This window comes from Caretta caretta, chromosome 9, assembly GCF_965140235.1.
Source record: "Caretta caretta isolate rCarCar2 chromosome 9, rCarCar1.hap1, whole genome shotgun sequence".
NCBI lineage: Eukaryota > Metazoa > Chordata > Testudines > Cheloniidae > Caretta > Caretta caretta.
The window spans coordinates 9,838,026-9,862,069 of record NC_134214.1 but is presented as its reverse complement, the minus strand read 5'-3'; the positions used below and the strand labels follow the sequence as shown (position 1 = coordinate 9,862,069).

The 24,044-nt window shown below is 40.4% G+C and overlaps 1 protein-coding gene across 8 annotated transcripts in view; it reads left to right on the top strand.

Annotated features, from left to right (window-relative positions):
* Positions 1-24,044, top strand: part of ATP11B (ATPase phospholipid transporting 11B (putative)) — a 113,528-nt gene that overhangs the window by 56,073 nt on the left and 33,411 nt on the right. For all 8 annotated transcript variants that reach the window (XM_048863071.2, XM_048863069.2, XM_048863072.2 and 5 more), the window contains exons 12-23: positions 918-1,115; positions 1,384-1,542; positions 1,803-1,978; positions 3,022-3,090; positions 4,139-4,212; positions 4,298-4,401; positions 6,724-6,905; positions 7,871-8,074; positions 8,354-8,507; positions 14,382-14,484; positions 17,059-17,204; positions 23,621-23,680. In XM_048863071.2, the coding sequence (XP_048719028.1) occupies positions 918-1,115; positions 1,384-1,542; positions 1,803-1,978; positions 3,022-3,090; positions 4,139-4,212; positions 4,298-4,401; positions 6,724-6,905; positions 7,871-8,074; positions 8,354-8,507; positions 14,382-14,484; positions 17,059-17,204; positions 23,621-23,680 (1,629 nt within the window). The remainder of the gene's footprint in view (positions 1-917; positions 1,116-1,383; positions 1,543-1,802; positions 1,979-3,021; positions 3,091-4,138; positions 4,213-4,297; positions 4,402-6,723; positions 6,906-7,870; positions 8,075-8,353; positions 8,508-14,381; positions 14,485-17,058; positions 17,205-23,620; positions 23,681-24,044) is intronic.

The following is a 24,044-nucleotide window of genomic DNA, read 5'->3' as shown; positions in this document are numbered from 1 at the left end:
TTTTGTAAATCACCATGTAAACTTACAGTGCTGATTAAATAGTTATGCCAACATTCCCTCGTTAGGAAGAACACTTTTTTTTATTAGCAAAATATCTACTACATTTCCACTCTATTCCTGCACATTGTTCTCCTACTCCAGTATATTTCAATGGAGTTAAAAGGTATGTTTCAGTTCTTCTTGTCTCAAATATCCCTTTTTAAGTTTTCAGACATTGGTAGGAATTTCCTCAAAGATAAGTTTATTGCTGAGATTGTCACACTAATTATCAAGATAATACTCAAAGAAACTAAAATTGCATTTCATCCTTGATTCACACCTTTTTCAAAGTATGACTGAACTGTGTTGTCATCCTTTAATATAGAAATTTCTAGCTTCTGTTACTTTTTAAAGCTACTTTAATGTGATCTTCAATATCAAGTGTAAATCATGAATACTATAGATAAATGGGTAACTGTGGAATATCTGTTGCTTTTAACTTGTTTTGCCTTCGTAACTTGTGGATTGTTAAAGTTTGTGATTGGCTGTTTTGTGCAGTATGTGATGTGAGTTGGTCACCTCAATCCAATTCCTAAAAAAAAAGTGTTTGCATTACAGAATCATCAGCACACTTAATATTGCACCCTCCTTTACAGTCTCAGCAGAGAAGACATGGATTGATGGGCTTGAGAACTGAAATATCCTCTCATCACTAAAGGCAGTCTGTCTGCATCAGTCTTAAAGACACATTGCTGGGGCACTGTGGTGAAGTCTGCATTGTTGCTACTTGTGTTGTACCTCTTCTGTGTATATATAGAGGACTTCAGTCTCCTCCAGTACAGACAATCTGATACCTTTCATAATGCTGAAACACACTTAAGTGACCAAGTTCCGCTTAATGACTCTGATAATCCTTTCCTTCTCTCTCTCTCTCATAGATTCTGAGATTTATTTCAGATTTTCTTGCTTTTCTGGTACTTTACAATTTTATCATCCCTATTTCGCTTTATGTGACTGTTGAGATGCAGAAATTTCTTGGATCTTTTTTTATTGGCTGGGATCTTGACCTCTATCATGAAGAAACAAACCAGAGAGCACAAGTAAATACTTCAGATCTCAATGAGGAGTTAGGACAGGTAACAGTAATGTTCATTTTTTACTTTTTGTTTAAATATCAGTGTTTAACAGTAAGGAAAAGTATTAGTGACTTCATATTGACTCTATTTTGAGCAACTCATAGGAGTTTGAAAATAAGATCTGCATATCTGACATGATGGCAGAAATACATATTTGAAGTCTCTTTTAATGTTAGCAAAATAAGTTTGTGATATATGGGGAGATGGTAATAATTTTTCTGTATTAAATGTACTTTATTCCAATTTGTTTTCTTTTATATTACCCTAGGTGGAGTATGTGTTTACAGATAAAACTGGTACACTAACTGAAAATGAAATGCAGTTTCGGGAATGCTCTATTAATGGCATCAAATACCAAGAGATCAATGGCAAACTAGTTCCAGAGGGGTTGACTGAGGATTCCCCAGATGGAATTAGACTGAGTCTTGTAAGATTTTATTTTTCTTCAAACTGAATAAATGCTGATGAATATTTCAGTTTAAATATTATTTCTTGGTGTGTTACGTAGAAGAAGAAAAATTTCTGGAAGGATTTCTGGTAGTAAAAATGGTTACAGAAAGAGTGGTAGATGTAAGGCAGTTTGAGAAATTTGATTTTTTTAAATACCTTATTCTGTGGTACTGTAGAGTAATGCATCTTGTTTTAGAAAGATAAACTTGGCTTATGAACTGCTCTGTCTTTTTATAGATGAAAGAGGAAGAGCTTTTCTTGAAAGCAGTCTGTCTCTGTCACACAGTGCATATCAGTGCAGACCAAACCGATGGCATTGGTGATGGGCACTGGCGTGCCAATGGAATAGTGTCTCAGCTGGAGTACTATGCTTCCTCACCAGATGAGAAGGCTTTAGTTGAAGCTGCTAGCAGGTGAGTTCTAAGGCCAAAATTGTGACCGGCACAGCATGGCCAACAGCAGCTTCAAAAGTGAACAGGGAGATTTCACGGCCCTATGGCTAATTACTACAGTTTACTGCAAAGGGGTTTTATATATATCACACACCCACACACACCCCATCCAGGCATTTTTTTATATAGAGAAAGTTTTACTTCTGGATTAATTGATAGAAAGTAGGCAGCCCAGGGACATGGTCAATGGGGTCTCGACACATCGCGGTTCCACTGGGCCACTTAGAAACTTAGGCAGCTCACATCCTTCACAGGTAGACTATGATTATTAGCCTTCTAGCACAGTCTTAGACTAGATTAATAATGAGGCACTGAGACATTGCAGAATATTTTAATAACTATTACAATTAAATACTTAAATACTCTGGCTGCAAATGTCTGTTTTAATTCTCTAGTTTATAATACTCCAACCTTAAAATTGGATTGCTGTTTAATACTTTCATTAGTTATTTTAAAAATAAGTTAGGATACGTTACCAGGACCTGTGAACACTTTGAATCAGTTGATCAAGCTTAAACAAAGCAGACTGTTTTAATTATCATATCTGTGTTTTGTTAATATTTAGGAAGATGCTGGTATTGCTGAAATGCAGTTATAATTAGGCTTAGCAAATTAGTCTGTTACGGAATATGTAAAGTGTATGTTTAGAATAATAAAGCACATAGTATACTTTAAAGTAGACTAGATCTGTAGAAGATGTAGAAACCCCCACCCGATGTTAAACATTGGGTGGTTAAAAACATTTATAGAAACTAATTCTATCAAACTTAAATGGAGGGCATATTCCTCATGTTACTATGTTTCATACAGCGTTGCATCATCTTTACTACAAAAGAGGCATAGAAGTAAAGAGTATTTTTAATTTTCTGGAAATTAGATCTTTTTTCAGAATATGTAATACTTTTGCATTATTTAAAAAATGGCTCTTCCACAGACTCTCATGTTAATGAAAATAGTAGGCAAACCTGGTTTTTTTGTTTTTGTTGTTTTTTTGCACATTTTAGAGTTGGTGTTGTATTTACTGGAACTAATGGGGAAGGTATGGAAGTGAAAAGCCTTGGAAAACCAGAAAGGTATTTCTTTCATATCACATTTATTGTGGTTCTCAAAGGACAGAACATTAATTCATGTGGATTAGTATAATATTGTACTTTATATTATCTTTATCCTTCCTAGCTGGAAAGCACAGAATATTTTGTTCCTCTTGCTTTCCCCATAACTCCCTTTTTCTGAAACCTTTGCATACGATGTCCTTGAAATGGTAGTATTCAGTATTTTTTAATGAGAATTAAATGCATGTAACAATGGAAGGCGTGTGGGTGTGTATATATGAAGATGGCAACTGTCATACATGTGCATATTGATCATGTCTCAAATTTTTCAGCAAGCAGTTGAGAATATATGGATATTTGCATTCTCTGCGTTATACCGTAGAATTTTTTTTCTTGGTCTGATCTATCTTAGTAATAACATGACTGAAGTCAAAGTTTTCAAACCTCTTAACTTCCTTTGGAGCTCTTAAATAACATTTTCAAAAGTGACTTAGACACTTAGGATCGTAAATCTTATTGAAAGTAAATGGGCCTTAGGTTCCTAACTGACTTAGCACTTTTCCAAATGTTACCCCTTAAGTTAATACAAGATAAGGCAGCAAGCTAGCAGCTGAAAGTAATTTCCAGACCCCAAGCTAGTATTCAGTAAACAAAGATTTCCATTGGGAAAAAGAACATGGCGGGGAGGGATAGCTCAGTGGTTTGAGCATTGGCCTGCTAAACCCAGGATTGTGAGTTCAATCCTTGAAGGAGCCATATAGGAATCTGGGGCAAAAATTGGGAATTGGCCCTGCTTTCAGCAGGGGGTTGGACTAGATGATCTCCTGAGGTCCCTTCCAACCCTGATAATCTAACTCTCGCCAGACAGAGGCTACCAGTACACCACTGCTGAAAAATAGCATGTGAGAAAGCATGTATAATAGTCCCCATTTGTACATAGTATAGTTCTTATAGAATGTCTGGAGCAGAATAGGGGTTTGGGAGACATTTTTATAACTTGTATTTAGCTGTTTCCTACTGGCATTTGTTTCTAAGAAAAGCTGCTTTCCTTTCCCCTCTGTCTCCCCAGGTTTAAATTACTTCATGTTTTGGAGTTTGATCCAAATCGTAGACGAATGAGTGTCATCGTAGAGAGTCCCTCTGGTAAGCAGCCAGATCTTGCTCAAAGTTGTAATTTGTAAACTGCTAAATGGTGCATATGCTCAATTTTTACTCTGTTTTTTCTTAGGAGAAAAGCTCTTATTCACAAAAGGAGCAGAATCTTCCATTCTTCCTCACAGTAGAGGGGGAGAAATAGACAAAACAAGGATTCACGTAGATGAATTTGCTTTGGTAAGTCAAAATGTTCAAGATCTAAACCAACTAATAGATCTTGGTTGCTCGTGCTACTGCTCAGAAAACATAGTGGACGTGTACAAAAGAACTGTGGGCCTCTGTTATGTGGAAGGGGTATTGTATGTATGTGGCACAGCCTTTGCGAGATCTGAACCTGACACCACTAAATCAGAACAAATGAGTATGTCTTCTAATTTGGTTTGATTGATAACTCAGTGTAACTTATAAAACAAAAAAAAATTGATTTATAGTTTAAAACTCATTCAGATTTAAATTTGGCAATTGCATCCTAAGAAGTCACTGTTACTTAAGCCAGTTGGGAACCCATTCGGTCCTTTTCTGGCTGCTGTCTTTTAACCAATCCCCTTGAATCTCTGGTCAGCTCTTTTTGTTCCTTCCAATTACAATATGTAGGGTCTTAAAGCTGCATTAGTGGCTTAAACCAACCAAAAGCCTTAGTCTTGAACAGATTAAACCACTCTATCTAAGGCTTTAGATGAATTTAAGATGTTTATGCAGCTTTAAGGCCCTAGGTAGGTTTAAACTAGGAAAAATGTTCAAGGAAACATAATTTAGGGCAGTGCTCTTCACTATTTTTGAAGTGGGGGCAATTTTGGGGAAAAACCTTCAACATGAGAGCCACACTAGCCTGACACAGATGGTTGAACGCATGTTCGACACAGACGGTTGAACACTCTTTGTTGGTTGATATGGTAATATTATAGTTATTGGTAATATTGCTTGGAGTGCAGGAGAGGGTATGGGGGGCTGGCTCTTGGAGGGGGCTCAGGGCTGGGGCAGGGGCTTGGGGTGCAGGAGGGGGTGAGGGGTGCAAACTCTGGGAGGGAGTTTGGGTGCAGGACGGGACTCCAGCCTGGGGCAGAATGTTCGGCTCCAGGAGGGGGCATGGGGTGCAGGCTCTGGAAAGGGGCTCAGGGCTGGGGCAGGGGCTTGCGGTGCAGGAGGGGGCTCAGGGCTGGGGCAGGGGCTTGGGGTATAGGAGGGGGCATGGGCGGCTGGCTCCGGGAGGCTGCAGGTTGGGTGGTGGAAGAGCTATTCAGAACCTGCCCCGGGGAACAGCACTTCCAGGAGCAGCTTGGGGCCGGGGCTGCCCAAAGTAAGGGACCAACATGCACTTGTGGCCCCTGGAGAGGCACGTGGCTCTGCGCGCTGTCCCTCTCTGCAGGCACCGCGTCCACAACTTCCATTGGCCACAGTTCCCTGTTCCTGGCCAATGGGAGCCATGGGGACGGTGCTTGCAGGCAGGAGCAGCGTGCAGAGACCTCTGCTCCTCTCCTTACCCCTAGGGCTGTGGGGGGCGTGCTGGCCACTTCTGGGAGCGGCGTGGGGCTGGGGCAGTCAGGGAGCCTGCCTTAGCTGCAGCCTCACTACCATCGGAGAGCACGATTTGACAGTGAACTTCACTTAGGGTCCACGGGAGCCACCACTGGCTCGCGGGCCGTGCAGGAAAGAACACTGATTTAGGGGGACTAGTCAAGAGTGGAGAGGCACTTACATGGGGAGAAATTCTAAGATTCCATGAGTTCAAATGCCAGCAATTTGCAGGTGACACTGAGCTCTATTATTAACATTTTTATGCCAATGTCATCCTTGCCCCCATCTCTCCGAGGATCTAGGAGAGGAAGATTTGACTGAAGCTATACCCAAGCAAGGTAGAGGTTATGTTTGCAAGCAACAGGAAATGCTTAGAAAAGCTTCCAACCACACTGAGATCGTCTGTTGAGGGAATTTGTTCCCAAATCCTCAAAATAGACCACAGTCTGAGTCTTTCTAGACTCCTCAAGGATACTGAACTCTCATATAGTGCTGGCTGCGAAACTGACTAATTAGGAATCTCTAGCCTATTCTTTCCAATGACAGCTTTTCCTTAGCTGAACACTTTTGTTACCATCACACTGTACTACACAACTCAAAATGCATGTACAATTTTCTCATACCTGTGAGTATAATCTGCAGTGCTCTGTCACTAGTCAACATTTGGCCTGCTGGTGCTTTCAAAGTCAAATACATTCCTTCTGCCTCTTCCAGGCTTTCCATTATGTTTCCTTCCCTCAATGTCTTCTAGTTATTTATTTTTTGTCTTGTATGGTGCTGAGCGCATTTTTGGCACTTAACCAAATTTTAGCTTGGTAGTAGTAATCTGCCTTATCTAAAGCAACTGGTCAGTTTTTTAAGGTGTCCATTATGTGTATTTTTATAGGATATAAATATTGTACTTGTACTGCTTTTCATATGCTTTTAAATCATTTTATGAACATTATTATCCCTGAAAACGTACGACATCTTGTTTGGTTGCAGAAAGGGTTAAGAACTTTATGTGTAGCCTATAGAAGATTCACAGCTGAGGAGTATCAGGAAATAGACAGACGCCTTCATGAGGCTAGAACTGCCTTACAGCAACGAGAAGAACGACTGGCAGATGTATTCAACTTCATAGAAAAGGATCTGGAATTACTTGGGGCTACAGGAGTAGAGGACAAGTATGTTTTGGGACTTCTGCTGATTTCTCTACAAAAACAAAGCAAGCTTCTGTTTTATAATTCCATGATGGTGCACCCTTCTTTGTAAAATTGTCCCGACAGAGTAATAGATGGCTACTTATCTTCACTTAAATAAATGCACACATACACTCAACGAAGTCTTAAATGTAGTAAACATGTTTTGCAACGTGAGACTTGGTAGTTCCAATAGTGTGCTATGTCCTTTACAGACAAGTTTTCAAATGTCTACCTTGTGAAGTGCATTCACAGTCAGACTGACTTAAATGTATGGTAAGGCTTCCAGATGCCTCCTGGGAAAAACCTGAAAAGTAAATACTCTTGAGGCCCTTCTACTTTTATGCTGTATTTTTTAAAAACTGTTTTAATTAGTCTCAAGATAAATTCTGATGATTCCCAATTTGAGGTCATAATCTCTTGAACAATAGATTGCTGAATAAAGTACTGTGATTTGTGTAAGATTATAATTTCAGGGTGCAGATAGAACTCTGAAAGGTTTTCATGTATTTTATGGAAATATTGCTAAAAGTAAAAGAAAAATAGAAAAAGATACTGAATATAGGAAACTAAAACTTTTCTTATAAAAGATTTTTTTTAAATATATACAGAAGATCTCAGCTTAAAAGGCTTTACTGCTGCAAGTTTGAAGTCATTTCACTTAGTAGAGGTAAACTTTAAATTGTACTTTGCTGAGGTCTTGATTAGACTGGGTGGAAATGAAATTGGCTGAATACATTTGTGAATAGTGTTAGGAAAACCCTTATTGCATCCAGATAAGCCAATTTACAGGTTAAATATCCTACCATATCATAACTGCCTATTTCAGATGTGATTGTGTACCTTTTTATCACACGCTTTGTTATGGTTAAATATTAAACCCAATCATAATGTGGACTGTTTCTTTGTAGTGTGTTCTACCAGTTAGTGAAGATGTTCTCTATTTTCAGACTCCAAGATAAAGTCCAAGAAACTATAGAGGCACTCAGATTGGCTGGTATCAAAGTGTGGGTACTTACTGGAGATAAGCATGAAACAGCTGTTAGTGTGAGTTTATCTTGTGGACACTTCCATAGGACCATGAACATCCTTGAACTTGTACAACACAAATCAGACAGTACATGTGCAGAGCAGCTGAGGCAGCTAGCCAGGAGGTAAAGTACCATATGTGGCAATCTGAATGATGTTATAACTCTGGATTATTTATTTTTTATTTCTCAAGTTTTATGACAATTAGTCATTTTAGTTTATTTACATGCCTAATATATAAACTTACTCTGTTACTAATAAAGCTGTTGCTTCTGAAAGTCTAAGAGACCTTCTTTTTCTCAACTTGTGTGATTATTTGTTGTGAATATAGTACTTGCTTACTGTAACTAAATTAAAATACAGTGTTGTTTTCAATATAATAATGACCTCTTTTTTCTGAATAGAATAAAGGATGATCATGTAATCCAGCATGGGCTGGTTGTGGATGGGACCAGCCTCTCTCTTGCACTCAGGGAACATGAAAAACTGTTCATGGAAGTTTGTAGAAATTGTTCTGCAGTGCTGTGTTGTCGCATGGCACCCCTGCAAAAAGCCAAGGTAAGTCAATATGCAATATTAATGGTTGTTTTCAAATATAAGAATGTTTAAATTTGTAAACTATATTGCATTGATTATGATGACATCCTGCATTCCAGAGCTTATTCTAAAGTTAAGTATTGTGAACTTCTTCTCAGAAGAATAGTTAGTATACCTGAAACCAGAGACATATTGCATAATAAAGGTTTGGTTCTCAAGCATTGGCTTAGCAGTTTGGTCATCTAACAGCATTGTCTTTATTATTTACCTATTAAGTCTGTTTCAGTGGTGGTTCCGTCATTTGGGCAGCTGTATCACAGTGAAAAAGGAGAACATGAAATCTATGTGTAAAATTTAATTTCTAAATCTGTGCACCATTCACATCAGTTAATTTAACAAAATACCTCTTAGTAAGGATCCATGTGCAGCAGCTGCTTTAGTGCTACATACTGTACAGGACATATTCCAGTAGGTGGCTTCAAAGTAGCGGGACTTATGTGAACAGCCTGGCAGCCACAGCAGAGCAGTGGGGGATGCCGTTGCTAGTATCGCTAATTAATGAGTACATGGACAATTAAGCGTGATCAAATTAATGTCCCAGCTAAATTTGGACAAGGAGCCACTACAGGTCACTTATTCACTAGAATTCATGTAGCAGCATAATGTACTGGGTTTTGCTCATTTCAGATGTTTCAACAAAAGACAAAAGGAAAACATTCTAGAAACAGTCTTCTTACAAATTTTCTTGTGTTTTTTGTTTTCTCTGAAGTGTTTGTAGGATATCGAAGTGACTGTGACACCTGCAATACTTGTAATTACTAGTGTTTTGAGTATCTCAGCTCTTCAATGCTATTTTAGTAAAGACATAAGACTTTCTCAGTTACTGCTGACAGGAAGAGAGGCCAGTTCTATTAACCAGTAATACGGTTGAGACTCCTTCAAGGAAATCATTTCCATCTCACCTCAGTAGCTAAATGGAGAACTCTTCTTGGATTAAATTGGAGAAGCTTTATGAAGAAAGTACATCTGCAATTGTTAAAAGGTGTAAAAGATCTGGAAGTTTGTGTTTGGGGGGGGGGAAATGAGGACTAGCTTCTGAAAGAATAAGATCTCTAGTGGTAATGTGCCTTCAGACTTTCTTTTTTTCTCTGAAGCTGTCCTGATTTCACGTCTACTCATATTTAGGTCTTCATTGAATTTTGTTCAGCACAGTTTTAATAAGCTGCTGGATATTCTACAACAGTGGGTAGTGGCATCTCTCTGGCTGGCTTGGTCCTATCAAGCACATGAATGAAGTTTGAACCTACTATGATTCTGTTCAGACTCTATAGAAGAAAGTGGTTGCAGAAGTACTAGTAACTTATTACCACTATCCAGCCCAGAAATCCAGATGTTTCCAAAATTACTGTCATGGGTGAAATGTCATGTTTGGCCTTGGCTTGTAAATGATCCTCTCAGGAATTCCTTTGAGTAAATGGGAGCATGGCTAACCATCATGATAGACCTGTTGCTCCTGAGAGAGATTATTTTTCTGCTTAACGTAATGGGACTGAAAATGGGTGTATAATGTAAGAAAAAAACGTTGTCTAAAGAGCATCAGACACCTTTCCAATGTGGAACTAGTTTCTGGCCGTTGTGTAACATTATACCAATTAAAGGATACATGGAAATCAAAACAATTAATTATGGACCTGTTCCAATGTCCAGTGAAATCAGTGGGGTTCTTCTATTTAAGTTTCTGAAATCTCAGGAGAGGTTTGTTTCTTGATGATACGATTCCCCACTGGCTGAGATTATTCACTGGCCTGATGATGATAGTCATATTACATATTTTGCTTGACTTGAAATTTTTGTTGCCAGCCTGCATCTTCAGAGCATAGCTATCTTCCAGTTTGGGGTCAATACCTGTTTAGTTGCTTTTGTATCTGTGAGGTACTTATTCTTGGCTACCAAAGAAGGTAGGTGGCAGCCAACAAGAATATTTTTTTTACATCCTCTAGTTCCTATCTTCTCCTGCAAGTAGAACTTCCTTATTTCCTGCATCTTATCACAACCTATGTTAAAGTATCTTCTGATGGAACTGACTTGCCTTAGCCATCGAAACTAGTCAGATTACTCTGAAATGAGTACAGGATGAGGATAAACATGTTTTGTGGCAGCTTACTCTAGGCCTTTAAGGTTATATTCCTTCATTCATCATGCCATTCCTCTGCTTTCTTTTGCCCTGAGTGCATATTGATACATCAGGGAGTTGTATGATTTTCCGCTGGGAGATATTTTCTGAAAAGGCTTCTGTCTCCACATCCAACAACTTGAAGGCTCAGAACATCTGTAATTGTGTTTGTGAGGTTTATCCCTTTGAGTTAAAGCAGCAGTTCTCAAACTGTGGGTTGGGACCCCAAAGTGGGTTACAATCCCATTTTAATGGGGTCCCCAGGGCTGGCATTAGACTTGCTGGGGCCCTGGGCTGAATCTGAAGCCTGAGCCCCAGTACCTGGGACGGAAGCCCAAGGGCTTTAGCCCTGCATGGTGGGGCTCAGGTTACAGTCCCCCTGCCTGGGGCTGAAGCCCGTGGGCTTTGGCCCCCCTGCCCAGGGTGGTGGGGCTCGGACAGGCTCAGGCTTCGGTCCCCCCCTTGTGGGGTTGTGCAGTAATTTTTGTTGTCAGAAAGGGGTCGCAGTGCAATGAAATTTGAGAAACCCCTAAGCTAGAGCACTCTTTCTCCCCTACAGGAAATTAATCATTCATTGTTTCTTATTGGCAATGTGTCTGTTCCAAGGAATGCTTCTCAAGTAGGAGTATTCCTAGCTCTGGTTAGAGGGTTCCTGTTCAGAATGTGTTTTTTCTGTGTGCAGCAACGGTTTTTGAGGACCGCTGTTCTCAGGAATGCACGTAATTCTTGCATCCAGAGATACAATAGCGTTTCTCCATTTTACCTGTTCTGCAGTTGTCCTGCCCAGTAACTAAACTGGGACCACTCACTACCAGTAGACTTATTTTGCTTTGAAAAAGGAGGAACTATGTTTGTTAGTGTCATTCTTAATTGGCATTCCTGACGACTCTTTGACTTTCTCAGATCATATTGGTGGTTATCTGTCTGTCCTTTTAAGGTATGTTTCTTATATGAACTTATCCTTTCTTGCATCCCTTCTAGTACGTGAGAAGGGTGCAAGATTTTCTTACAGCAATGGTATGTTCTTCTGGCACAGCACATCCTTTCCATTGTCTGTGCTAAAATACATATTTGATTACATTAGCAATTCCTTTATTGCACTGTACTTAAGTAATCTGGGGACACATCTGTACATTTGTGTACTTTCCTTAGCTGTACTCATCATGGTTGCTTCTGTGGAGTATCTCACAAAAGTTTTAGCATTCCCTTCCAGGTTTCCTGTGTCTCCTGTTACATTACTAGTACCTTTCTAGGTTCTAGCCTTGCAATCAAAGACATTGGGGCTGCACCTCTCCTCCTGCACAAACCAAAGGCAGTTCAAGCTTGTCTAGAGGGTTTGGTCACACCCTTTATCCTTACACTAGACTGACTCTCTGCCTCCATTGGTGCAAACAAAGCAGCAGTTTAGCACCCCCTTCCTTTTCTATTGCAATCCTTAATGGTAGAGCAGTCCAGTTGGAGCAAACTGAAGATCAAGAGGTGCTTCATCTGCAAAAGAGACCTTTTCAGGAGTCACTTCTCTCCTAAATTACATGGAAAGAAGGAGTTTGTTAATCCTTTTCCATTAGCTTTTCCACTTAAGAATATATATATATATATATACACACACATATATATACACATGTCTTTTGGATGACTTTTTTAGTATATACCCCCTACTACTCAACTTGATACTAATGAAAAAGATCATATACAAAGGAATGTAGGGCAGGCCATATGTTATTGCCTTCATTTTGAGCAGTGTTGATCATGTCTGTGGCCGTTTACCACCTATTCAGGTATTCCTATGCTCTCCTGTTTGTTGTAAGAAGTTTGGGAAGTCTCCAGGATTTTCTGAGTTATAAGAAACATCCTTAGATTATTTCTGGCCCCTTTTATGATCTGGTGATTATTTGGTGGATACTTCCCTTCAGCTATATAGTCTCCAAGAAAAGGAATCCGGTTAATACTGTAGGTTTCAGAGTAGCAGCCATGTTAGTCTGTATTCGCAAAAAGAAAAGGAGTACTAGTGGCACCTTAGAGACTAACCAATTTATTTGAGCATAAGCTTTCATGAGCTACAGCTCACTTCATCGGATGCATTCAGTGGAAAATACAGTGAGGAGATCGGATGTTCCTGTTAACTGCTGGAAATGGCCCACCTTCATTATCACTAAAAAAGGTTTTCTCTGCCACCCCCTCCTCCCCCGCCACCCACCCACTCTCTTGTTGGTAATAGCTCATCTTAAGTGATCACTCTCCTTACAGTGTATATGATAACACCCATTTTTTCATGTTCTATGTGTATATAAATCTCCTCACTGTATTTTCCACTGAATGCATCCGATGAAGTGAGCTGTAGCTCACGAAAGCTTATGCTCAAATAAATTGGTTAGTCTCTAAGGTGCCACTAGTACTCCTTTTCTTTTTAGTTAATACTGTATTTTCAGAGAGATGAAATGTATTGTAATTAAGCTTTAAGAGCTGAGGGAACATCATTCAGTCCTGTCAAATTATATGAAGCTAAATTCAGAGAAATTAATCTCTCCTTAAATCTGTACATACCACCAGATAAAAGTTTTCTCCATAACCTACTCTGCATGATCTTGAGACAGTATTATCAGGGGATTCAAATTTTGGATTATTCCCTGGTTGCATTTTCAATTTTCCCTTTGTTCAGTAGGTATGGAATGTCTGTGTTCATCCTAGTTATTTTGTATGTCTTTTTATGTGATAAAATACCCATTTTATAGTAGATATGTTTTTATATTATAGTTTTTTAATCAGTAGCCTGTGAATTAATATGGGAAAATTGTGCTATATTCTTTTCCCACCCATATTGAAAATATGCTTTTCTTATGCTGTGTGGGATGATTTATGTTATACAGTTCAACTCCAGGATACAGTTGTGGTTTTTTTCCCCGTCTTTTTTCTTTTCTTATATTTCAAGTTTTTTAGCATTCAGACTTTTTTTCGTTTGCCTGTATTATGTATACACAGCATGATCTGATGGATGAATGAGTCTGGTTTCATAGTCCCCATGAAAACTTTTAAGAGAGTTAACTCTGTAGGTAACCTTTGAAGGTACTGTCTATCTGTTGCTCCCACTCCCTACTTGCATGAGAAGTAAAATTCAGTATTTTGGTTAGGTTAATAGTTGTAAAAGAGCAGATGGTTATGTGGGGTGACGGTTGTGTGTAATAGCCTGGAGGTGTGTGTAATTTCTGATTTCAGAGTATGTCCACACTGCAGTTGAAGGTGTGATTGCAGCTCAGGTAGGCATGCCTTGGTTAGCTTTAATGTAGACAGCACAGCTTAAAATAGCAGTGAAGATGTGTCAGCATGAACAGTGTAGCAACTCAAGTGTGTACCCAGAGCTACAAGTAGCTTATACAGCCTGTGCTGAAGCATGTGTCACCAGGTCTTCACTGCTGGATTAAAGCTCACATAGGTATGCCTACCCAAGCTGTATTCACATATTTGATTGCAATGTAGACATACCTTAAAAGTTGTTCGAAAGCAAGAGGCTTTTCCAGTAGAGTTATGAATTTGTGACATGTCCACTTATGTGACGTGCTGGAGATACTCTTATCCAAGCATGCTTATCCCTGGGGTTCACTAGTGGGTGCATTTATTTAAGCTGCTCATGAATTAGTGACAGATTTATAACCTGAAAAACTAATTTTGAAACCTCCCCTTCCCTTCCCTTCTCTTTTTTTTTTTCTTTTTTCTCCTCCCTCCAGGTAGTACGACTGTTAAAAACATCTCCAGAGAAACCTATAACCTTAGCCATTGGTGATGGGGCTAATGATGTAAGCATGATACAAGAAGCGCATGTTGGCATAGGTACCTGACCTTTTTCAGAACTTTCACTTGATATAAATTACTAAGTTTGTGTTCTTAATAAAGCATTCTACTGTATGTAGAATTAGTCTGTACTTGTACTTTTAAACTGCTAAACTTTAGCCATTTTTACACCTGAAAATAACAATACATCAATCTTCCAATCATTTTTAAACACACTTGCAGTTGCATGTTATATGTCAGAATTTCAGTGGAATCTAAAATGTAAGACCATTCCCTTCTGAAGACAATATTTTAAATATCAATAGCTTGTGTCTGTTATATGGCACATTAGAATCTAGACCCCCATAAAGTATTGTTCTCTTAATTATCTCCAGTCGTTACTTAAGACACTATTAAATGTCTCTTGACACAGAATTGAAGCTATTCTCTCTATATAGGTAGCTAAAGTTTTGCCACCATTTCTTCTGTTACTACACATTGAACTTTAATTTTACATTGGTTAGTCACACCAATGTTTTCTTTCCATATGTCTGTTTTTCTTGAATCGCCATGTTGAAAGGGGGCCTTACCCAACGTCTAGTGAAAAGAATCCAAAAATTTAAAAATCATTTAGTTTTATGTTTCACTAATAGAATAATACTTTATCAAATAAGACTTCAGCCCATTTTACTAATCCATCTCTCTACTTTTTTGCAATATATAAATAGCAAAGCTATTAAGATTTAGATTTGGATATAATTACATGCTGCTTTTGATTGTCTTCCACTTCTTATCAAAAAGTGCTTAATTTTCAGTGCTGATTATATTTATTTCCTAAATTGCACCTTAATCTTGCCCATATACAAAAATGAAAGATAATAAAAAGAAGAGTAACATGAAAAGAATGAAAATCTTATTTCTGCAGTCATTTCTTCAAATCCTTCGTTTTCATTCTAGACCATTCTGTTATATTCTGCATGAATAAGAGAGGTTGATTTTGCCATTTAAAAAGAACTCTAACAATCCTTTAATCATTTTTTATCTGGAAGTCTCTTGTAAGGCATCGTTCAGGATGCAAAAGCCCATTCCTGGGGTATCTTGGTTTGTATCTCATTTCTCTTACTTTCCTCATTTCATTCCTAAACTCACAAAATGTAACAAACTTTCTTCGCAGGGGGGTTTTTACTTGGTTTCTTTTCTAATCCTTTTTGAAAGGTCCTACTGGGACCTCTGCTATCTATCCATTAAGAAGGCTATCTATTCAAAATCAGTATGGATTAATGGAGGTTTGCATTCCAAACATAATAGTTTTTCTGTTCCTTCGGCTGTTGCAACACGTGAACTGGTAACCCCAGATTTTTAAATTCCTGCTTTCTGTTTTATTTTCAACTTGTTTCCTCCTCTGTACACACCTGAGGAATTGTACTTAAGGCACTAAATTGCCAAGCTGTTATAGAAATGGAAAAGATTATCTTCAGCCAGATTCTCAGAGGTGCTCAGCACCCGTAAGTGGGGGCATATATGGGAGCTGAGCTCTTGAATTGTAAAATGTAGGCACCTCGGTTAAATAGCCAAATTTTCAAAACTTCATTAAGATTCCTAAATAGGAACTGCTGGATACTAATGAAAGTTTGACCCCTAGACTATACTCAACCCCACGCTTCCCACTGCCAGTGCAGAATTATACTTTGTCCAGTCTAGCTTTAAATGCTTCTAAGGAAGAGGCATTCTCTCTTTCTCTTGAAAGTCTGTTGCCGATCCACATTTAAATATTGTAGATTTCACTGTTAAGACTTTTTTTTACTCTTACTGAGCTTAAATATTCTTTTCCTTCACTTCCATCCTCTTTTTCTGGAGTGAAAGTGGGTTGTGATATACATGTGCCACTTTTCATTCTGTAAATCTTTTCATATAAACTAATCCCACTAGCCTCTTAAGGATTTCTGTAGCACCACCACCCTAAGAGTAACTGTAGGAAGAATTGTCAAAAGGTCTTGAATATCCTGATGCTCATCTAGTAGCAACTCTTTCTGTGACTAGAAAAAGCTACACAATGTTAATTTATTATGGTGACTGTGAAGAGCACAGGACAGCCTGCTTGAGAAATATACCAAGTAAATAGTAGATCGTCATCTGTTGTTATAGTATGTGGTTAGTTCACATAAAAATCACGTAAGGAACATGAAATGATATACACTTGTCCAAGTTCCATTTGTAATTTGTGCAAATAATTCTAGCAGTGATACCTTTTACAACCTGTTTTTAGAAAAAAGCATCTCTCTAAAACTGAGCATAATAGGTAAATTCTAGTGTAGATGGTAGATTTGCACATTTTAAGTAAAAGGGTTTTTGTGATTCTGTATGCTTTATTGTTGCTGTGTGTTCCCTTAACATATTTCTTTGCTATAAACTGTCATTCAAGTATAAATACAGTAGTATTTTGGTCTAACTGGTCCAGGGGCCTTGAGTGAAGCTGATTCTCTAGTTGTCAGAAGTGTTACCTCCTATTGGTATCAATAGCTACTGGAGTCTTTTAAATGTGAAAGTGTATAGAAGATGTATATTTTCATCAATTTACTTTTTCTGCAGCATTTACTCTAATTTCATTTATATTTTATGTCCTAAATATTACAGGAATCATGGGGAAAGAAGGAAGGCAAGCTGTAAGAAACAGTGACTATGCAATAGCAAGGTTTAAATTCCTCTCCAAGTTGCTTCTTGTTCATGGCCACTTTTACTATATTAGGATAGCAACCCTTGTACAGTACTTTTTTTATAAGGTAAGTCTATTCAATGTGCCATTGATGTTCAGTAGAACTAAGCATTCCTTTTCCTAGCATAAAATGTGTCTCAGACTTTAATTCTTGCAGTTAAATCATCAGGATATTAAATATCTCCCATTTCGGACTATCTGGGTGTTATACAACAGAGCACACCTGAAATGAGAGACCCATTTTGCTTCAGAATTCATGTGGAAAACTGCCCACTGGAAGTATCTTTTAATATTGTGGCCGAGTTCACCTAGGCCAGTGTGCAGCTGTTGTTACTTTACCAACTTGAAATCCAAGTAAATTTTAAAATGAGTTAAAAGTCATCTTGGGTACTACCCTGAGCCCAGTTCGTTCCTCTGTCAGTTTTTGTCATCTACAGTCATCTTTTCCTATTTTTAAAAAAAAAAAAGTTTATTCTTCTACAAGCGATTGTCCCTTTTGTATTCCAATGAGGGATATGTGCATGTGCCCTTGTATTGCCTTGTGGTTTAGCCCAAGGCAATAAAGGGCAGGCCTGACCGACCGCATCTCCAGTTCCTTCTCAGTGCCACGTGGTCCAAGTTGGAGCTTCTGCTGACCTCTTGTCCTTAGTGATGCACTTTTGAAAATTTTTACCAAAATACTTCTTATTTTTTTTATGGTTGTAATTTGATAATTCCTTGGGACACCACATTGGCATTTTTTCCCACCAAATTATTCCTTCCCACACCACAGTTCCTAGGTCTGGGTTCTGGAGTATGCCAAAGATGCCAAGATTCAAAGTCTGTGCTTTCTGCCCTGGCTCATTTTCCATCAGCGACAAATGCCAGTGCTGTTTGTACTGTTTGGGGGAAGTCCACATCACCTTCAGGTGCAGTATCTGTCTCTCCTTCCCTGCCTATCCATGGGAGGGCCAAGCTCTCTACCTCAAGAAACACCTCACGGAGGTTGCCATGGGGCCAAAGTCAGAACCTGGCCAGGGATCCCCCTTTGTACATCAGCCTGAACAATCCAAGGGTACTCCCCCTACCACAGAACTCCGTGTGGATCTGCCGCTACCAGTGCTACAGACTCCAAGTCGGGGTCTAGCCATCAGCCACAGAAATATGTGGAGAAGCATAGTAGTAAGTCTTCCTTTAAATCCAAGAAGGACGCTGCATGGTCCACAAGTTCCAGGCGTGAAGGAGCTACACGTTCCACGGTGCAGAAGAGAGACGGGAGGCCACACCGCTTGCCAGATCGACCGGTCCCAGCACCAAATCCACATACCCCTCCAGCATCCTGTGAATTGTTGGTCCTGAGACGGATCCCTTTACTAGTTCCAGTCCTATCAATACACGGGTCATACCGTTGACTCCGGAGAGACTCAGAAGTGTTCCCAGCCCTCACAAACTGTTGGCTCTGGAAGGAGCGAGGTTTCTGCGTGTTCCAGTGCACTCACCTCTGCAGAGGGCTCCATCTCCTGCCCAACATCTCCCGTCTGCTGGCCGTACCTCTCTTAACACATCTTGTTCTGTTGGTAGTCCCATTTGTGCAAGATTCCGACTCCTCTGAATCTGAGGGATCTGGACGTTTGGCACAGTGTGCCGCTTCCATTCCAGAAACATGACTACCAGAGGGTTCTGATGGCTCCGTGGCAGTTTCCCCCTTTGCCTTACCCAAGAAGCAGATATCCAGCTCCTTGGGCACAAGTACAACAATAGGATCAATCGGGTTGGCCAAATTGGAGCTCCTGGCCCCAGTATTCGCCTTCGGAACAGTCTTGTCTGGCTTGTGAGAACTCCTCGGTTTCACCGCCCTATCTTTCATCCGGTAGATGTTTGGAAATGGGATTAGACAAGGCACCGATCGGCCCGGCTCTGACAGTAATGGGGGATCCAGGGAAGATTCCCTTTGTCGTCTCCAGACGCGGCTGTGTCGTCGACACTGACCTCCCTGCTAGACGACTATCGTCAGTTTCAAGAACTCCTATGGAGAATAGCCAATACCCTTGATACCCCACTGGAAGAAGTGCAGGACACTTACCACCAGTTACTAGACATTCTCCACACATCAGTACAGGCAAGGGTGGTCTTATCCATCATTGATGGGTTTCTTCAACCAGCACACATCATGTGGCATACCCTGGCCACATGTGCATTGACCGGAAAGAGGGCCAAGAAAAGGTACTACATTTTCCCCCCCTCCTCCCCCCCCGGGGTCAGAATTTTTATTTTCACACCCTCCACCTAACTCCATGGTAATACAAACTGTGTTGGAGTAGACCAAACAACAACACCCATGCTCCATCCAGCAGACTGGGAGCTTAAGAGACTGGACCTCATGGGTCAGAAGGTCTTCTCCTTGACTGGACTACAATTCTGGATCTCTAACTACTTGGCACTGATGGCTAAGTATACACTCTGGCCGGATGGAGAAATTTGAAGATAAATTACCTCAGCAGGATCGTACTCAGTTCCAAGCAATTTTACAGGAAGGCAAGTTGGTGACCAGGACCATACTTCAGGCTGCAGTTTATTCAACAGACACACCCTCTCTTGTATTGGCAACTGGAATTGTCATGAAGAGGTAATCCTGGTAACACTCCTCCTCAGGTTTGCCTAGAAAGGTACAGAAAACAAACAAGGACCTTCCCTTCGGTGAATCACACCCCTTCAACCAGAAAACTGATGATTTCTTACGCTCGCTTAAAGAACCAACTTTATGATCCTGGGGTGTATATACACTGGCACCAAAGAGAAAATGTTATTACCTACCACCAGCCCAGTGCTATAGAACTCCACACTTCTACCACCAACAAGCCTACGAACCTTTTCAGAAGCAGCCTAAGGTACCCAGAACCCATCCACTGTTCTGGCAGCACAGACCTCCGCACAACACACTAAGTCATAGCAAAAGCGGTATTTCTTAGTGCGCCTAGAGAGACATCAACCACTCCGTACACTGAGCTCTTACCCTCCACCCCTTTCAGGGATCGTCTCAAACCCTTTCCACTAGCTTGGAGAGCTATTACAACAGACAAGCAGGTCTTGGACATCGTTCAGTGGAGCTACACTGTGGTGTTTATGCCGACACCTCCTCCACATCCCCCACCCTGACCACCCAGAAGAGGTTTCTCTCACAACAGTATTCTTACCCTAGAGGGTGGACTGCCTTCTGCAGAGAGGAGCAGTGGAGCCAGTCCCTGCAGCCTTTCAGGACACAGGATTATATTCCAACAATTTTCTGGTACTGAAGAAGAAAGGTGGATGGAGACCAATTTTGGATCTCTGACACCTCAACCGTTTGATTCGCAAGCCATAATTCCATGTGGTCACCCTTGCAGCCATCATTCCCTCACTGGAAAAAGGCATCTGGTTTACAGCTCTATACATGTAAGATGCCTTCTTCCATATTGGCATACATGCGACCCACAGAAGGTTCCTGAGGTTCAAAATACACTAAGTGCACCTGGTATTGCTCCAGGGGAGGACTCGGTGCTCACTCACTGGGCAATGCTCTGGTCATCAGTTGGTCAGACCAGACGAACTACACCTTCACCCATACACAGACTCCTATCCCGCATTCTCCATGAACTCTGGCAGGAGAGAGCGTCGGCCATTCTGATCGCTCTGTTCTGGCCTCGCTAATTCTGGTTCCCTCTTCTCCACATATCTAAACAACCTCCACTCCTACTACAGACATTTCTAGAACTGCTGAGACAACACAACATTTGACTCAGGCATCAAAATACATGGATACTACACGTGACAGCATGGGTTTTGGATGGACACCTCCATTAGCACGAGAATGGTCATTAACAGTGCAAGACATCCTCTCGAATAGCTGAAAGGACTCCATAAGGTGATCGTATCAGGCCAAATGGACATACTTCACCTGCTAGGCCCAACAGTAAGGTCTTGCACCCGAAGCTGTGCGCATCCCTGTGCTCTTAAACAGTTTCCTCCACCTGAAAACCTCGGGATGTGTTCTCAGCTCTGTCAGAGTGCATGCAGCCACCATTAGTGCTTTCCATCCTTGAGTGGAAGGGCGTTCAATTTTTACCCACCCCTTGACTGCCCGATTCTGGAAGGGCCTTTTGTGTAAATATCCACTCATTCAGCCTGTTGTTCCCCAGTGGGACCTCAGCCTATTTCTTATCTCTTTAATGAATGCTCCCTTTGAACTGCTGGCCTCCTGTCCTCTCTCTCTCTCCTCTCCATGAAGGTTGCTTTTCTTGTTGCTATTACCTCAACAAGGAGGGTTGGTGAACTGAGAGCTGTGATGGCACCACGTTCCATAAAGACAAGATCTCACTGCGACTGCATCCCAAGTTTCTGCCAAAGGTGGTTTCCCAGTTCCACCTCAACATCTGACTACCTTCTTTCCAAAACCACATGCCTCAAATGAGTAATGGCAACTTCCTTCCCTCAATGTGTGTACAGCCCTACCTTTTTATCTACAAAGGACAAAGCCATTCCAGAAGTCTTCCAGGCTATTTGTCACCATAGCAGAGAGAATTAAAGGACAGGCCATTTCCACCCAGAGAATCTCTAAGTGGGTCTCAGGGTTCATTGCACACTGCTATCAATTGTTAGAGCACTCCCCTGAGATGGGATATGAGCCCATTCCAGGAGTGCGCAAGCATCAACCACAGCCACTCCTCACGACATGCCTCTTGTGGACATGTGTAAGGTGGCCACGTGGAGTTCAGTACACACCTTTTCCTCTTGCTATGCTCTGGGACGTGATTCTGTGATGGACACCTCATTCAGCACAGCAGTCCTCTGCTGTATGATTCCACCGTCTTCCTCACACCATCCTCTCTAGGTACTCCTGGTCAGTCACCTTCAATGGAATACAATAGGGACTAGCATTTGAAGAAGAGGAGGTTACCTACCTGTAACTGAAGGTTCTTTGAGATGTGTGGTCCCTCTCTGTATTCTAGGCCCACCCTCCTTCCCCTCTGCTGTGGATCTGTAGGTCTGTGGTGAAGAAGAAACTGAAGACAGTCGGTCCACCCCACCCTTTATCACCTCAGGCGAAACAACAAGGCAATACAACGGCACATGTGAAGGTCACTGAGCAATACTACTTTGAAAAGCTCTGGCTCTGGGCACATGGTGCATGGGCATAAGCCTCAGAAGAATACTGATAGGGACCATATATCTCAAAGAACCTCCACTCACAGATAAGTAACCTCTTCTTTCCTCTCTTGCTGTGTGAAAATGCCATACCAACAGGACACTGACTATAGAGGAGTCGGAGTGAAAATACTCTGCACAAAGTGCTGTTAAATGCCCAAGTAAACAAGCTGGGATGGAAATTGAGATTTTTTTATTATTATTATTATTCTCACATCTTTCAACAAGGGCTTGTCTACACATAGGGCTGGTCTATACTAATTCTGTAAGTCAACCTAAGTTACGCTACTTCAGTTACATACGTTATGTAACTTAGGTCAACTTACAGTGGTGTCTACACTGCGCTTTGTCGACAAGAGACACTCTCCCGCTGACTTACCTTCCGCCTCTCGGGGAGGTGGAGTACAGATGTTGATGGGAGAGTGCTCTACCATCAACTTAGCTTGTTTTGACCAGACCCGCTAAATCAACACTGCTGCATCGATCACAGAAGTGCCAATTTAGCCGGAAGTATAGACAAGCCCACACACAGTTTTTGTACTTCTATACCTATATCTGTTTAGAAACCTGTATCATAGAAATATAGGGCTGAAAGGGACCTTGAGAAGCCATCAAGTCCAACCCCTTCTGCTTAGGTAGAACCAAGAAAACCTAGACCATCCTTGTCTAGCATTTGTACAACCTATTCTTAAAAACTTCCAATGATGAGGATTCCACAACCTCTTTTGGAAACCTATTCCAGAGCTTAACTACCCTTAGAGTAGTACCCTTAGAGTTAGAAAGGTTTTTTTCCTAATATTTAACCTAAATCTCCCTGGCTGCAGATTAAGCCCATTACTACTTGTCCTACCTTAAATGGATATGGAGAACAATTTATCACAGTCCTCTTTATAACAGCCCTTAACATATTTGAAGAGTATCATCAGGTCCCCCCTAAGTCGTCTTTTCTCAGAAGTAAGCATGCCCAGTTTTTTTTAACCTTTCCTTGTAGGCTGGGTTTTCTAAACCTTTTTTCCTATAGTTAAAGCAATACAACCACTGAGTCTGGACACAGTTATATCAGTGGGAAAGGTGTTTATATTGGTGTAAATTATTCTCATAAATATATTGAATCTTAGGTGATAACTGTGAGAATAGTAGATAGTAAGATGATTATGTTTAAATTGAACCTTAATTCAAAAACAAGATCTGGTGCAGGGTGAAGCTTATTACTTTGCTTTCCAAAGTGGAATGCCCGCTTCATAGAAGTCATTTTTTTCAGGTCTGAGTGTTGGGGGCATATACATTCTAGGACTAACAATCCTTTTCATTTTTGTTTTTCAGAATGTATGCTTTATTACACCACAATTTTTATATCAGTTTTTTTGTTTGTTTTCACAACAAGTAAGTATTTGATGTTTAACTTCTTTGTATATGGGAGGGGATGTTAAATGACTAGATAAATGGGGAGGAAAGCAGTAAACTTTCTGCAGAAACTTCGTACGATTTGGCAGCTGAGTAGGAATTTTTCTTTTTGTAAATTGCATATTCTTTAGCTTGTTGCTTTATTCTTTTTCAGATATGCAAAAATATATTAAATGATATGATTTTATTTCCTTTATCAAAAATGTCTGGCTTTTAAAAATAATCAGCCACCTGTTTCTTAACATGGCACTTCAAAAAAAAAAAATAGCTTTCTCTTCAGAAAAAGTGTCTGCTGTGTGACAGCTACTTTCCCACAATAACTGTATGAATCAGTAGAGCAACT